Below are 14266 nucleotides of genomic sequence, written 5' to 3'. Positions count from 1 at the left end.
TCCGCCGGCCGTCGTCCACCTACTCTCTCTCGTCGTCCTCCTCCTCCTCCTCCTCCTCCTCCTCCTCCTCCTCCTCCTCCTCCTCCTCCTCCTCCTCCTCCTCCTCCTCCTCCTCCTCCTCCTCCTCCTCCTCCTCTCCTGCTGTTCTGGCTGGTCGTTTACCTCCTCCTCCTCCTCCTCTTTCTCCTCCTTCTGTTTGTGAACGCGCTCAACAGGAAATCATCTCCACAGGAGCAGCATGCTGTTGACTTCTACCTGCCCCGATCTGAGCAGCCTGCTCACTCCTTCAACCAGCCTTCTCTTCCAGCGCAGACCCCAGCTCTAAATCCAGCATGGTGAGAATTTCCCGCCCCTGCGGGTTTCCCTGCTCCTCCTCTGCCTCCACCATCATCTCACCCCTGCTTCTACTTTCTCTTCCTCCGCCTTCTATCTTCCATTGCATCCCTCCTCACTGTCTCCTGCTCCTCCATCCTCCTCCCCTGCCACCTCCTCTCTGCTGCTCTCCTTCACTCGTCACGCTTCTCCTCCTCCCCTCCCCCTCTCACTCTCGCCCATGACTCGAGCCACCAGGAGCCTCCGCCAAGCGGTCACTCAGGACTACTTTGACTTCTTGCGACCAAGACCGATGGAGGGTGAGCGATGGGAGCGAGTGAGGAGGGAGGGGAGGCAATGAAGCAGGGAAAGGGAAAAGGGTGGTGGGGGGGGGGGGCGAGGAGAAGGAGGAAACGCAGGCGTTGGTAACTTCTTCTGCAAGGAAATGTTCAATATTCCAACTCCGTCGATATGAGTCTTTTCCCTGCCCCGCCATGCAGGTAGTCAGAATGCCGTTCACGACCTCCCTCCCTCCTCTCTTTCCCCCTCTCCCATACTCCCTGCTCAGCTCCACTGCCATCCAACACCTTCGCCTCTCCTCCCTCTCAACTTCATTCCTCTCCTTTCCCTCCCTGCCCCTCAGGCTTGACTGCAGGCTGACAACAAGGATTGGAGTCCGAACGAAAGATACAAGTATTTCTCAGCTCCCCTCCCTTTCTTCCTCCTCACTGCTCTCGCAGCAGCTCTCCAACTTTTCACGTCGCGAGATCTCCAAGTCCAGGATCGATGATCAGCGTGAGTGGATTTTTTCTTTCCTCCTCCTCTATCTCCTCTCTTCTGCCGTCATTTAATCTTTTCGAGATAACGATCTTCCTCCCACCAACACCACTACCACCTCTTCCTACCTCCTCCTCCTCCACCACCACCACCTCTTCCTCCCACCTCCTTCACCACCACTACCACATCTTTCTCCATTCACACTCATCAACAGCAAGTTCCAAGCTCGTCGCAGAAAGCTCGAGGCTCACCGATATGGGACCGGTAACTCCTTGCGCTCTCCTTGCTCTTCCATGAGACTCCTTCGGACCCCCTTCCCCTTCCTCCTTCCCCTTCCTCCTTCCCCTTCCAGTTCCTCTGCGTTCCGTCCTGATCATGATTCTTTCCCAGCTACTCCAAGAAAGATCGAGACTACCAGGTGCGATGTGAATGCCTTGTATCTCCACTTGCTCCCATCACGCTTTCAATGTTTCCCTCTGCTGACTTTTTCCTGTCTCCGCCTTCTCTCATTTCCTCCTACTCCTCCTTCCGCTTCTCTTCGCTGTCTCTTCCTCCTTCTCCCTCCTCCTCTGCCATCTCAACCTTCACCTCATCCTCATCCTATACATCTTGTCTTTCTCCTTCTACTCTTTCCTTGTCTACAGTCTGCAATCATCTCCAAGAAGATTGACGTGACTCAAGTCGGCAACTTTGCTCCGGGCCATCTCGTCTAGACGTGTGTATTCTAATCAATCAAACATGCAAATTTTACAAACAACCTCTCTTCTCCTTCTCCTTCTCCTTCTCCTTCTCCTTCTCCTTCTCCTTCTCCTTCTCCTTCTCCTGCTCCTTCTCCTCCTCCGCCTTCTCCTCCTCCTCCTCCTCCCCTCCTTCACCTCCTCCTTCTCCTCCTTCTCCTCCTTCTTCTTCTCCTTATTCTCCTTCTCATTCGTCTACTCCTTCTCCTGCCAATCTCTCCCAAGGCCTCACAGACTCTTATTCCATCCTCGTGACTCCACAGGTCTCCCGCTGCTGTACCCGCTCTTCTCCCTCACCACGTTGGCGTAGAACCTCGACCCACTGCTCTGGCTCGGCGCTCGCTTCAGGTCGCTGATGTTGGTGCATGACGAGCAGCCGTGCATGTGCTGCGTGCTGGACTTCTCCTCGATGTCGAACAGCTCCTCCCCGCACGTGATGTCGTCGAAGTGAAAGCTATGGGGAGCGGAGGTGTAGTCCACGTTGTTGGGGGAGAGGCGCTTGTACCCCGCGAGGGTCGTCCTCTCCTCCTTGGTAAGGGACATGCAGGAGGAGCCGCAGATGCTGGTTGCCCGTCTGATGGGGCTCCTGCACTTCTTGGGAGACCTCCTCTTGCCCTTGGAGTCCCATTGGTATCCAGCACCTGAATGAGGACTTTCACTGCTTTCTGCATCCGATCCTGTCGACCCGATCGACGGCGTCCTCGTAGCCCTCGGCACCTGGTATGAGCATAGCAACTGAGCCTCGAGGGAGTAGATGTAGTCCTGCATCTTCTTTTGCTTCTGTTCGGCGTCTCTCATCACGCTCAAAACTTCCTTGAGCTTGGCTTCGAGTGAGTGGTTCCTCTTGTCTACGGAGAAGAGCTTGCTGGAGTAGATGGACAGGACAGCTATAAGGGCGACCAGGAGGAGGAGGAGGAGGTTGCTGAGCTCGCAAAGATCCTGCATGGCCTCTTTGGCTGCTGCTCGCGCTCTTGCTTGAAAGGATCCGGGTACGCCCGCGGCCTGTACGACTCTACGTACCATATAAAGGTTGGGAAGTGGGAAGGGTTGCTATCGGCGGGGTGCGAGATAACCCAACAAAGGTAGCAGATTCCTCGAATGAGCCAATAAGATATCTTTGAGAGGGTCAGGTAAGCCCTGTTGAATGCATCAATAGCTGTAATCGTGGGGTCCGAGGGGTAGGGGTACACATAGACGTGTAAGGCAGCTCCCCGGATCTCCGATGGTATCTCGTACGAAATCTCGTTTTTTCGCGAACTGATCGCCATAGTTACACCTCCACGTGACTCACTTTACAGGCAGGAGTTAAGATCCGCGCCCTCTAGCTAGCTAGTCAGGACCCCTTTTACCCTTCTCATAACCACCCCTCATACCGTCACCTCTGACCTCTTGGCAGTTGCCCGCAGACTCTGTCTGCGGGCCCGCGGCGTGACCGGCATTGGCACCGGTCCTCCGATCACCGGCGAGTCCCGAGTCCGGAGTCCTGGTCTGAGTCCCGGCGATCCGGGAGGGGGGTGGGGGGGGGGGAGGCGGTACTGCGCACTGCCAGGCCGGCCCGCCGGTCAGCACGGTGGGCCCCGGCCTCCTTCAGGCGACCGGGGCACTGATACTAGTACTTCACTGAGTCAGCTGAATGCCATGCCGCCATGATCACTTATGATCGCCGGGATGGCCGAATTCAAGTCAATTTGGCTTCGCGGCGGCCGGCCCTACTGGCTTTCCTTTACTCAAAGTTAAGTGAAAAATCAGTACGGCTAGTAACAGTAGTAAGCGCGGCCATGGCTCTCAGTGACCGTACAAAGTTCCTTACGGAACTTGCCAGTGCTGCATCCAACTTGCCAAGTTCGGAAGTTCCGAGCGGCTTGAAAGTCCTCCGGGTCGCCGGGCCCGGCATGCGCGGCCAACTGCTGAACTTGCCAAGTTGATCGGACGGCGGTAACCGGCATCCGCTCACTGGCAGCCGAGGCTTCCAAAGTTCGCGGGCCGCATCATCGGGCCCGGTACACTGAGGCTCACTCAGTGACTGAATTAGCTTCCAATGATTGAAATCCGATCGGTGTCATCTTGACATTGCGGCCCGAGCCTCGGAGTCGATCTGGCGGCACCCGGTGACCTTCGGCCTCGCCGAGTCGCGGGGATCGTACTGCCGTAGTACGGTACTTTGGCACCGTGACTCAGCCGACAGTCCGTGACACCATGATGCGGATGATTACCCTGAGGAGAACGACGAATTCAAACTTCGCCGCTTCAAGATCCCGGCTGACAAAATATTCAACTGGTAAATTGCTTCCTCTTAGAGTCTGCGATCATCATCAAGTTCAACAGAGAGTTGGACGTTCACTCATATACAAACAATCTGTAATTTAATCCCCCCCAAAAAAATCATCGAAAAACTACACATCCATCGCCTCCAGCAGAAGCTTCCTTGTCTCTTCTACACGTTTCTCACTTCCCGCTGCTGTACCCGCTCTTCTCCCTCACCACGTTGGCGTAGAACCTCGACCCACTGCTCTGGCTCGGCGCTCGCTTCAGGTCGCTGATGTTGGTGCATGACGAGCAGCCGTGCATGTGCTGCGTGCTGGACTTCTCCTCGATGTCGAACAGCTCCTCCCCACACAGGAAGTCCGGGATGTGAAGGTTGTCGTCGAAGTGGAGGTTGTGGGGGAAGACTGAATAGTCCACGTTGTTGGGGGAGAGGCGCTTGTACCCCGCGAGGGTCGTCCTCTCCTCCTTGGTAAGGGACATGCAGGAGGAGCCGCAGACACTTGTAGCTCGTCTGATGGGGCTCCTGCACTTCTTGGGAGACCTCCTCTTCCCCTTCGAGTCTGTGAAGGATTGTGACATCCATTGATACCCTCCCAAGACCTGAGGACTGTCAATATCGCTCATCATGCTTTCTGCATCCGATCCTGTCGACCCGATCGACGGCGTCCTCGTTGCCCTCGGCACCTGGCAGGAGCATAGCAGCTGAGCCTCGAGGGAGTAGATGTAGTCCTGCATCTTCTTCTGCTTCTGCTTCTGATCTTTGATCGAGATCAATACCTCTCTGAGCTTGGCTTCGAGGGAGTGGTTCCTCTTGTCTACGGAGAAGAGCTTGCTGGAGTAGATGGACAAGACAGCTATGAGAATGACCAGCAGCAGTACGAGGATGCTGCCTACTTCCCATATGTCGTGCATTTGCTCCTTTACAGCCGCTGCAATTAGTGTCTCGTAAGTTTCAAAAATATGATCTTGCATTGCGCTATTATCTTCCACGCTTTGTAGTTTTCGTCAATATTCCAGGCTGTTTATCCAGATAAATCTCGTCTTTCCTGATCTTGTTTGATAGATTGCAGGTCTTTCAGCTTTTGGTGCGATGATATCGCTGCTCCCTGTTGAAGATGGTAACTCGATGTCGTGCAAGCGATTTGTTTCTGAGCCGACCGCCTGTATCAGCACCGAGTGTCTATCCTGTTTCAGGTTTCTTGACCGAGTGCCTGTCCTGCCCTTGACTTCTTACTCCCTCCCTACTTCTTGAAGACTTGATCAGGAGCAAGCCCTTCCCCCTTGCGCTCTCCGTGACCACAAGGGGTTGGTGGTTCTCTTTTTTTCCCGGAACGAAACACAAGGGTGGGGTAATTTCATTGAGGGGCTAGGGGTGGGTGGTATCTGGAATGCCCAATCTTGGAGTTTATTGGGGGGTAGGATGTGACTCTATGGGGGTAGTCAGGGGAATAGGGCTCTCAGGATCATATTGAAGGACTACCGGGTCCCATCACATGAACAACCCTAACAAATCGGGGTCCATAAGATTGGTTCGAATTATAGGCAGGGGGATAAATCAAACCAGGGGTGGTAGAAGAGCAAGAGGCGTGATGGGTAGGGTGTAGTTTAGTTTATCAAAAGGGTCAGGAGTAACATAACCTTTGCTTCGAAACAAGGTGGGTGGGTAGTAGGAGGGTGGGGGGTGGTAAAGTACAAAATTGATGGAAGGTATGACTTTGCTCCAGTACCGGTCTTGTCCGGGTACTCATATTTGGGTAGGGTGGGGGTACAATGATAGGAGGTAGGGGGTGCTGATGATTTTGCAAAAGAGGGTAGGGTCAATCAGGAGGACAGCAGGCTACATGAGGGTGAAAGATTCATTAAGTGACATGAAGCAAAATTGAAGTATGTGCATATAAGACCGACAACGAGTTGAACCAAGGTGCAAGGTGGGGTAATGAAGCTTGGTACATGGGTTACCCGCTATTGGGGTGGGGTAGTCCTGAAGGAGATGTCCGGAACACACTTTTTTTTGTATCAGTAACGTGACCTGGACATGACCATCACACCTGACTCGAAATCGCATTTTTTCGATGATACCTTCGCACCCCACCCCTGTATCCCATGGGGAAGCATGGGGTACCAGGATGCTACGTCTCAGTGGCAAGGGGTCACCGGGCAAAAAACAAGATTGAGATTCGAGGAGCGCTGGGATTAAAGATCAGGGAGAGGAATTAAGAACTCGTGCGGCCGGGAGGGGCCTGACACCCGCCAGTGCCCGACGTGCCACGGGGCCTGTGACAGTCCGACGTGCCAGACCACCGGGGCCCTCCGACAGGTTTTACTCATCGCAAACCTGCAAACATGTTTACTCCGCACGGGTGCTGCTCATGCACTGTGACGAGGGGGCGGGGGGAGGCCGCTGGAGAGGGTGGGCCCTTTCAAGTGATTGGGGCGTGCCCTTCTGCCGCCTCCTCTTGCCTCGATCGAGAAGGTATGAGAAGAAGCATCGCAGGGCATTGAATGCAGAGCTTTGAGAGTTTGTTTCCTCCCAACGTGTAGGGTTCGCTTTGGTGAGTGTTGTTGTAGCATGTGCGAGAGACGAAGAAGAATTCTTTGAGACTTCAGATCTTGAAGATCAATTTGACATTAGCCTGATGTTAGTGCAAGCGCTGAAAACATATGATCCTCGTGTCAGATGACTTGCTTATGAATTATGTTATGATTTTGTGCACGATTTCTATCAAGATTCATTCTTCTGAAAGACTTTTTTGCAGTCGTGCTCAGTGAAGAGCATAAGAGAAGACATTGCATTACCATGCAGTCATGCCATTATCAGAAATTATGCAGGGTTCTTTATTTGATTGCAAGGTCGTATCCTCTACCAGACTTAGTCCACTAAAATACGTGCGTATGAATTGTATTGCAAACGCCCTTGATGAAAGCAACATAGTTCATTAGATGTCCTGCCATGCCAGTTTGTTCTTACATTGATAAACACCCCCTATCAATATTGATAAACCCTTGAAAATATTGATAAACCCTTGAAATCACTATTTTCTGGGAGGCATGATTCAAGATCAGGTCGCCACGAGTAGGGTTGAGGTTCTTCCACTGCTTTGGATAAACAACAGGGAACACGTTATGTCAGAGAGGACTCTTCGCTTCCATGATAGCTTCAGCGCCGAAGGTTGAATGCTCAGCTTGGAGCCTGGATGACCATGGCGAGTCTGGAAACTATGAACAGAGGACTGATAGCGTTGAAGGCAGTTTCCCAAATTCTGACTCATCTGCGCTTGTGACTCAGAGCTTCCCTGCGCGTGCCGTCGGATGCCTGAGCCCTCTGGCGCCGATTCCCTGCTAGCCGATCCGACCGTCGGGCTACCGTACACCGACTGGCCCGAGCTTGCCATCATCATAATTGTATGGTTCTCAAAGTTATCATCATTATGACCGTACACAGTCCATCCATCATCCGGGCATCATGGCACAGACCGTCCGACGGTGAGGCCGGGCCCGGCGCCGCGGCGCCGGGTCCGGGGCTCAGTACCTTCAGTTTTAAGTTACCGTGACGGTGACTCGGGTTGGGGCTGCTTAATCTTTTCTTAATCCTGCCGCAGGCTGACTCCGCCAAGAGGTCGCCGAGTGAGGAGCGACTGGTCGGTGAGTCAGTCAGGGCCCGTTTATGGAAACGTTTCTGGGTCACGGGTGCCCGTACGGTCAGGCAGATGACTATATCATTTTAAGACGATTGCCCAACTTCATGAAATCGACTCTTTTCCACTAGGCCGTTGGGATGTCAAGTGGTAAAGCAGGAACTGCTGACAAGTACCTGAGGATGTGCGATGCGAACGCAATCACGGATACTTTCTGACAGGCTCAGCTCGGAGCACAGAGGGATGTAGAAGAAAATATGTACAAACTAGGTCTTAGGTAGACAACAAAAGGTGATCAGATACCCTAGTGCATCTACCTGCTACTTCTACTAGATCTTAACCAATGAACACCAAACCCTAAGGATTTGGCAATACATTGTTGATGACTGCAAGACTGATAGGCGGGGGCTACCTGATTGCTTCCGCACAACCTTTGGCGATGTAGATGCGGCAGTGCAGAGCCAATCGATGCAGCACCCGTAACAGTCTCCTGCAGCTCTAGTTGCAGATCAGTTGGTCCGAGCCAGTCTGCTCTGCATCTGAAGGATCGAGCATCACGAGATGAACAACGGGGCAAGTGCAAGCACACCAGCACGGGGTGCCCTCCTTCTAGATTGCGCGGGTGGTTGGCAATCGACGTCACCCGCAACGACTTGGATCCCGAGCAAGGCTTGAAAACTCCATCTGCACATCCACATCACTACCATCAAGCTCGATTCATCTCATCCAAACATTTGGGCAGGTCGGGGTTTGAGGGAGACTTCTTCATGTCTTTCGAGTGCGAATCTGTGTCAGACATGTACGTTTGCCCTGACCACGTGAAGGTTCCATAGAATCCCCTGATAACATCTGAGCCACGAGGCGGAGCAGAAAGAGGGGGGGGGGGGGGGGAGTCTACCTTCCCTTCCTTGAAGGGCTGGAGGGTCGGAAGGGCTTCACATCCTTGCTAGCGTCTTCAGCTCTCTTGAACCGATCGAGGGGCTCGGACTGGTAGGTGTACTCCCCGACGCAGCCTTTCGGCCTCGACATGCCGTTAATGTTCAGGTTCATGTAGCCGTAAGTTCCCTTCTGAGGAGGAGAGGAAGGAACAAAGGGTTTCAGCGCCAGCTCTGAATGCTCATGTCAGTGCTCTGCATGCCATCAATGACCCCACGGAAGGTGCTACCTGAAGGAGCCGAGGAGGGCCGAGCAGGTGCTGGCTCAGGGTAATACTTGTACTCTCCTACGTGCCCCTCTGGATTTCCCCCTATGTTGAGACCAATCGTGCCGCACCCTCCCTTTTTCGGCGGTCGAATCAAAAAGTTCTGCAAGGATTTATCAGACCAGGCACCAGCAACATCCACACTGAGATAGAGAATAGCGCATCGAACACCGGTGATGACAAGGTAGAACGACAGGGCAATTTGACGTTATCATGATAAACGCACTTTCTACCTCACCTTCAAGCCTGTGTCCGGAGATTTTGCATGAACTTTATCGTAATTGTTGGTAGTCTTCATGTTTTTCCAGACCCCAAAGCATCCGTAGTATGATCCTGAGCCCTGGCTGGTCTTGGTCGGACTGGAAGGACGAAAGGGAGGCTGCGAAACGCTCTCCTTGCTGTTGCGAGGATGAGAATCACGAGTCAGTCCGCAACAAAGAAGCATAGAAGCATGGCTCAAACTCTCACGAGCTCTTCTCCCCCCTCTGCAAGTTCTGCAATGGCGGCGAGTAGGGCGTTCCCACCTGAGACAGCATCAGAAGTCAACAACCTGACTGCACGGAAAGAGAATCCAGACCGAGACTGTTGAGAACCTTGTGAAAGTGACGTCGGGTGTGCTCCCTGGACAGCATTGCAGTGAGGTCAGCTGCTGTTGCGAAATCGCATCAAGATTGAGCTCACCTTTCTTGGAGGGGGTTGTTAGAAACTGTTTTCCCTTCTGTCGGTCATCAATACTCCCAGCCTTGCTGTTGTATGGACACCTGCAGACCGATCGACGCTTACTGGGGACACTTGAACATCATGCGTCCTTTCACATGTACACAGCAACAAAAGTCTTGCCAAACACAAACACAGATGTAATCCTTGTTCAACCTTTGTTCTCTCTCGAGAACTACTCACAGTCAGAGCGGCTCCTGGCACTCGTTCGCCATGATCTCAGCACAACAAGACGAGCATGCGTGTCTCCTGCCCTACTCACCCGAGACTGATGGAGGGAACGTATGAGAACAGCCCCAACGTGTGCTGCGTATCGCCCATAGCTCAACTGCCCGAGTCGCACTCGCAAGGCTCTGAGACACCCACCCCATAGACTTCCTGATAACTACCCACCCCTGATTATCCCTGCCATTTATTTATGTAATGGTAGGTAGTGCTCCAATCTCTGTATCACCCCACCCCTATTCGGTCGCTCCCGGCACCGCTTCCATCATCCCCGAAGGTGCCATCGGGTGTTTCTGACTACCCCTGGCTGTCAGCCACCACCCCCACCCTCAGGCTACAACCCTGGTAGTGACCGCACGGTAATTCCTCTAGGAGGTCCATAGGAGGCGGTGCAGGTACCCCCCCACACCTAAGCTAGTATCATGAGTCAATCGGGCCTTATTTGTACTACCTGGACCCCCGGGAGTCTCATCCACATCATGCTGGGGGCGACCGGGGGTGGGGGGGTGATCTCCCATAACTAGTAAGCCAAGTTGACCAAAACTGATCCGATCGGCGGACAACTGACTCGTGACTGCTTAACTTTGAGTAATAAATCAGTCACTCTGACCGTACAGACCGTCCGACCGACCGTACCACGCCGGCGGGCCGGCGGGCCGGGCACGGTCGGACGGTCCGACGCCGCCGGTCACCCCGGTCGATCGGATGGCCCGTGTACACGGTCCGCAGCGATGTCATCCGCTGGCCGCTGATCATCGGCGGAGGCTTTCGCGCGACGGTCACCGTGCAATTACATGAACCGGGGGCCGCTGCCGCGCGGCATCCGACTCCGACGAGCCTCAGCCCGGACTCAGTGAGTGACTTGTAGTTGTCAAGTCCGATATACACACCCTTCAAAGTCCAGAGCGTGAGAACGGTGTGGGTGGGGTCCGATATGGTACGGTAGGAGTTGAAGTACGGGTGGTCTTTAGTCTGGAAGAGTTAGGATAAAAGGGGTGTAATCGGAGCAGTGCTGTCCCCATGAGGGGTGGTGGGCTGGGGGTGGGGGTGGGGATTGTTTTGCACCCGCCGCGAGCGACTGCAGTGTTTGACTGGGGCGATGGTGCGTCAATGCGACAGTGCACAGGAGGACATGGTTCGAGGAGGAGGAGAGATCATGGGAGGAGGAGGAGGAGAAAGAAGAGGGAAGGCAGAAGGCAGGAGAGAAGCTGTCGACTCTCCTCCGTCTCTCCCACATGTCCCGTCGACAAGGCGAAGGTCTTCCGCAAACTCGATGATTTTCTTCGGCGATGCAGAGTTGATGCGGCTGTTGAACGATCTCGGCTACTCAGATGAAAACATGGCAGAAACTGATGCAGACTATGACAACAACAACGATGCTGCTCATGAAGACGACGTGCAGTCCCTCGTGGACGGGCAGAGCTGTTTTCCGAGAGAGGAAGAATCCTTTGACTGGTTCTGCGGAATGAGGTGAAGGAGGAGTTAAGGGAGGAGGCGACAAGTTCTGAGAGATTTGGTTCCAGCGAGGTCAGTCTTCCCAGGTTCAGTCCTCCCAGGGTAAGAGAGAAGAGCGCAAAGTTTGCAGAGGGGGAGCAGGAAAATTCGACGCAAAGTTCGCCATTCAGCACAAACTCCGACAGAAATAGCTTCAGCCTCTCCTTCCTGGTCCCCTCGTGGAGCTACACGGGAGAGCCGCCAGCCAGTCAGTCTGAGGGTGAAAGAATTGATTCTGCGACAGAGAGGAAGGAGAGGAACGACGACAAAGTTACCATGTGAGAGGTACCTATGGGCGCCAGGGGAGGATGTGAACGTTTTTGCACCAGTTTGACCCGCCAGAAGGAGGCGATAGAGTCAGAGAAGAAGAAGTATGTGGCAAAGATGCGAGAGATGTCTCATCTCTTCGAGGTTGGTGGTTTCCGCATGACCAACTCGCGGTCAAAGAGCAGTCGCAGAGCTGAGTTCTTCATCATGTACTACGCAAGTAAGGTAAGAGAGGAGGAAAGTTGAAGAGTGCGGCAAGACACGACTTTCAAACGCCGATGCTCATAGATTCTTCTTCATTCAGCAGGTCTCTCATGCTTCTTGAGCAGGTTGAGGAGCAAAGCTTGTTGCTCAAGTCTGTGTGTGATGAAATCAAGTTCGCTCATTTCCTTGAAAGGTGACATCTTATGACACGTTGGGTTGTACTGGTGATTGTTCAAACAGATCCAAACAGTCCTGGACCGCCGAGGATAGCATCAAGAATCGCTTCAGAAACCTTGACCAGCTTCTTGCCTTCTATGACAACTTCATCAAGGATTGCAAGCAATTCAAAGGTACTTCAGTGTCATTCTGTGTATTGTGCTGGAGATGTCATTGAATGTTGTCGTGCGTTGACGAAATATCTATTGCAGATGTACACGAAGCCAACGAAGCCATAAAAGAGATCAAACAGGCGAAGCAAGACGTTTTCCAACAGAAGTTCACATCTACGATCTGAAGTTTTGATGCCACGACCCCATGAATGTATGAGTAGCATGAGTTTGTCTTGAGCAAGTGCCGTGAAGTCAAACTATACTGTAACAAAAACTTGAAAATTCTACTTGGACAATCTGCTTTCAAGCTTCATGAACGAAGCTAAGAGATCCTCGACCTGCCAGCGAGCCAAGACAAGAATGAGATCGATGATCATCATCATGAGGAGGAGGGAGGCACAGACAAGAGGATTCACAGAAGGATCAAACGGACAGGAGGCAAACAGCAACTGTGCAGCAGCAGCAGCAGCAGCAAGGAGGACGAGAGAGGGGTTGAACTTACCTTCGCGTCCTTCATCTCTCCTACGAGGTTCATGACGGCATTCATGAAGTTGCATCCCAGCACCAGCCAGCCGATCAGCTCCTTGTCCTGCCTCTCCTCCCCCTGCCCGCTCGCAGCTGAGGAGGCGTCGAACTCCGACAGGATGTGCCGGAGGAGGCAGTCGGTGACCTCCTCCAGGCTGCAGGAGAGCTGCTGGGGAATTCCCAGCTTCTCTCCCCTCCTCTTCCCCGAGCACACACCCCTCAGCTTCTCGAACGTCCGGAAAAGTCTCATGCTCCCTTCGAAGTCCCGCAGGACCTCTGTCCCCTTTTCTCCCCTCCTCCTCCTCCTCGAGTAGCTCTCTTGCACCAACTTCACCTCCGCCCCCAGGCATGCCGCCATCACGGGGTACGCAAGCTCTCGCGCCATCCCCTCCTCTCCGACATACTCGCAAGTCTCCAGCAGGAGCTTCATAGCGCTCTTCACCTCCTCCCTCAACACGGGGATCTTCTCCTGCTTGCTCCTCCCCTTCACCGCCTCCCCCTCCCCCTCCTCCTCCCCAGCAACTTCGCTGCTCCTCGCGCTCGCCTCCCTCGCCGCTCCCACCACCATCATGGCCGCCATGCAGCTCTCGGAGATCGTGCGACGAAGAGCAGTCTTGACCTCTGCCTCCTCCAGCTCCAGCCCGAGCTTGCGGAAGCTCTCCAGATTCGCTCGCACGTCTCCCCACTTCCTCCTCTTCTTCTCCAGCCCCTCCCTCGCTCTCACCAGCCCCTCCACCCTCTCATCGTCCTCCCCGCTCGCAGCAAGCCTCCAAGGATCCTCCAGGAGGGCAGCGAGCGACTCTTCGGCCTCTTTCCCTGCTCCTTCCCGCATGTCTGCGACCATAACAGAGAACAGCATCATGCTTTCAATCTTCCTCTCCACCTGCTGCCAGTTCTCCGCATGCCTCCCCTTCACCTCCTTGAACCCTCCGGCGAACCACGAGGAGGCGTCGTTGAAGCTGCTCGTGAGCTCCTGCAGCTCCTCCTCCCCTCCGTCCTCCCCCTGCCGGCAGCGAAACGCGAGGATGCGGGTCAGCAGGTCCTTCACCTCCTCCTGCTTCTTCGTCGCTAGCTGCTGGAACTCCTCCTCTGTAATCTTCCTCGACTTGGCCTGCAGCGCGACCCACTGCTTGAGCTTGAGATCCTGCGAGGAGGCACCCTTGTCCTTGTCCTCCCCCTCCCCCTTGCCGGACTTGAGCATCCTCCTGTTGAGCTTCCTCTGCGCGGCGGTGAGGAGGAAGGAGAGGGGGAGGGAGGGAGGAGAAGAGCGGTGGCGGGAAGGGGAGGAGCAAGGGAATGAGTGCGGAGGAGAAAGGAAGCGATGAGAGTGCTGGAAAGAAAGGAGGTGCGGGGGTGGCGAGTGTCTAAGGGAGGGGAGGAGACGAGGGTCACCTGCATATCGGCGAGTTTGTCCTTGGTGCTCTTCTCGACATGAGCTGAGCCATGAGTGAGATCGGAGCAACGAGCATAGGATAAAAGGTGCAGGAGGAGGAGGAGGAGGAGGAGGAGGAGGAGGAGGAGGAGGAGGAGGAGGAGGAGGAGGAGGAGGAGGAGGAGGAGGAGGAGAAGTTACGTGAC

At 54.2% G+C, this 14266-nt stretch overlaps 5 protein-coding genes across 5 annotated transcripts in view; 1 reads left to right on the top strand and 4 right to left on the bottom strand.

The window, feature by feature from the left end:
• Nucleotides 1–2054: 2054 nt before the first annotated feature.
• On the bottom strand, nucleotides 2055–2771 carry GUITHDRAFT_141500 (hypothetical protein; the record flags this gene model as incomplete). Its single annotated transcript, XM_005828949.1, has 1 exon — nucleotides 2055–2771. One exon carries the CDS (start codon nucleotides 2769–2771, stop codon nucleotides 2055–2057), a length of 717 nt encoding a protein of 238 aa, XP_005829006.1.
• Nucleotides 2772–4271: 1500 nt separating this feature from the next.
• Nucleotides 4272–5003, bottom strand: GUITHDRAFT_141499 (hypothetical protein; the record flags this gene model as incomplete). The annotated part of the gene is made up of 1 exon (XM_005828948.1): nucleotides 4272–5003. One exon carries the CDS (start codon nucleotides 5001–5003, stop codon nucleotides 4272–4274), a length of 732 nt encoding a protein of 243 aa, XP_005829005.1.
• A 3232-nt stretch (nucleotides 5004–8235) lies between these two features.
• On the bottom strand, nucleotides 8236–9965 carry GUITHDRAFT_111879 (hypothetical protein; the record flags this gene model as incomplete). The annotated part of the gene is made up of 10 exons (XM_005828947.1): nucleotides 8236–8265; nucleotides 8316–8410; nucleotides 8459–8565; nucleotides 8625–8835; nucleotides 8985–9030; nucleotides 9166–9325; nucleotides 9396–9451; nucleotides 9505–9548; nucleotides 9609–9709; nucleotides 9907–9965. 10 exons carry the CDS (start codon nucleotides 9963–9965, stop codon nucleotides 8236–8238), a joined length of 909 nt encoding a protein of 302 aa, XP_005829004.1.
• A 1243-nt stretch (nucleotides 9966–11208) lies between these two features.
• Nucleotides 11209–12289, top strand: GUITHDRAFT_141497 (hypothetical protein; the record flags this gene model as incomplete). Its single annotated transcript, XM_005828946.1, has 6 exons — nucleotides 11209–11339; nucleotides 11510–11641; nucleotides 11693–11855; nucleotides 11960–12027; nucleotides 12075–12184; nucleotides 12219–12289. The coding sequence occupies 6 exons, from the start codon at nucleotides 11209–11211 to the stop codon at nucleotides 12287–12289; spliced, it is 675 nt and encodes a 224-aa protein (XP_005829003.1).
• Nucleotides 12290–12447: 158 nt separating this feature from the next.
• Nucleotides 12448–14266, bottom strand: part of GUITHDRAFT_141496 (hypothetical protein) — a gene marked incomplete at both ends in the record, with an annotated part of 5465 nt that continues 3646 nt past the window's right edge. Inside the window, 3 exons of the mRNA XM_005828945.1 lie at nucleotides 12448–12612; nucleotides 12666–13907; nucleotides 14081–14124. Coding sequence (XP_005829002.1) covers nucleotides 12448–12612; nucleotides 12666–13907; nucleotides 14081–14124 — 1451 coding nt within the window. The remainder of the gene's footprint in view (nucleotides 12613–12665; nucleotides 13908–14080; nucleotides 14125–14266) is intronic.

This window comes from Guillardia theta, assembly GCF_000315625.1.
Source record: "Guillardia theta CCMP2712 unplaced genomic scaffold GUITHscaffold_55, whole genome shotgun sequence".
In the NCBI taxonomy this organism is placed as follows: domain Eukaryota; class Cryptophyceae; order Pyrenomonadales; family Geminigeraceae; genus Guillardia; species Guillardia theta.
This window is presented reverse-complemented; position numbering and strand designations above follow the sequence as displayed.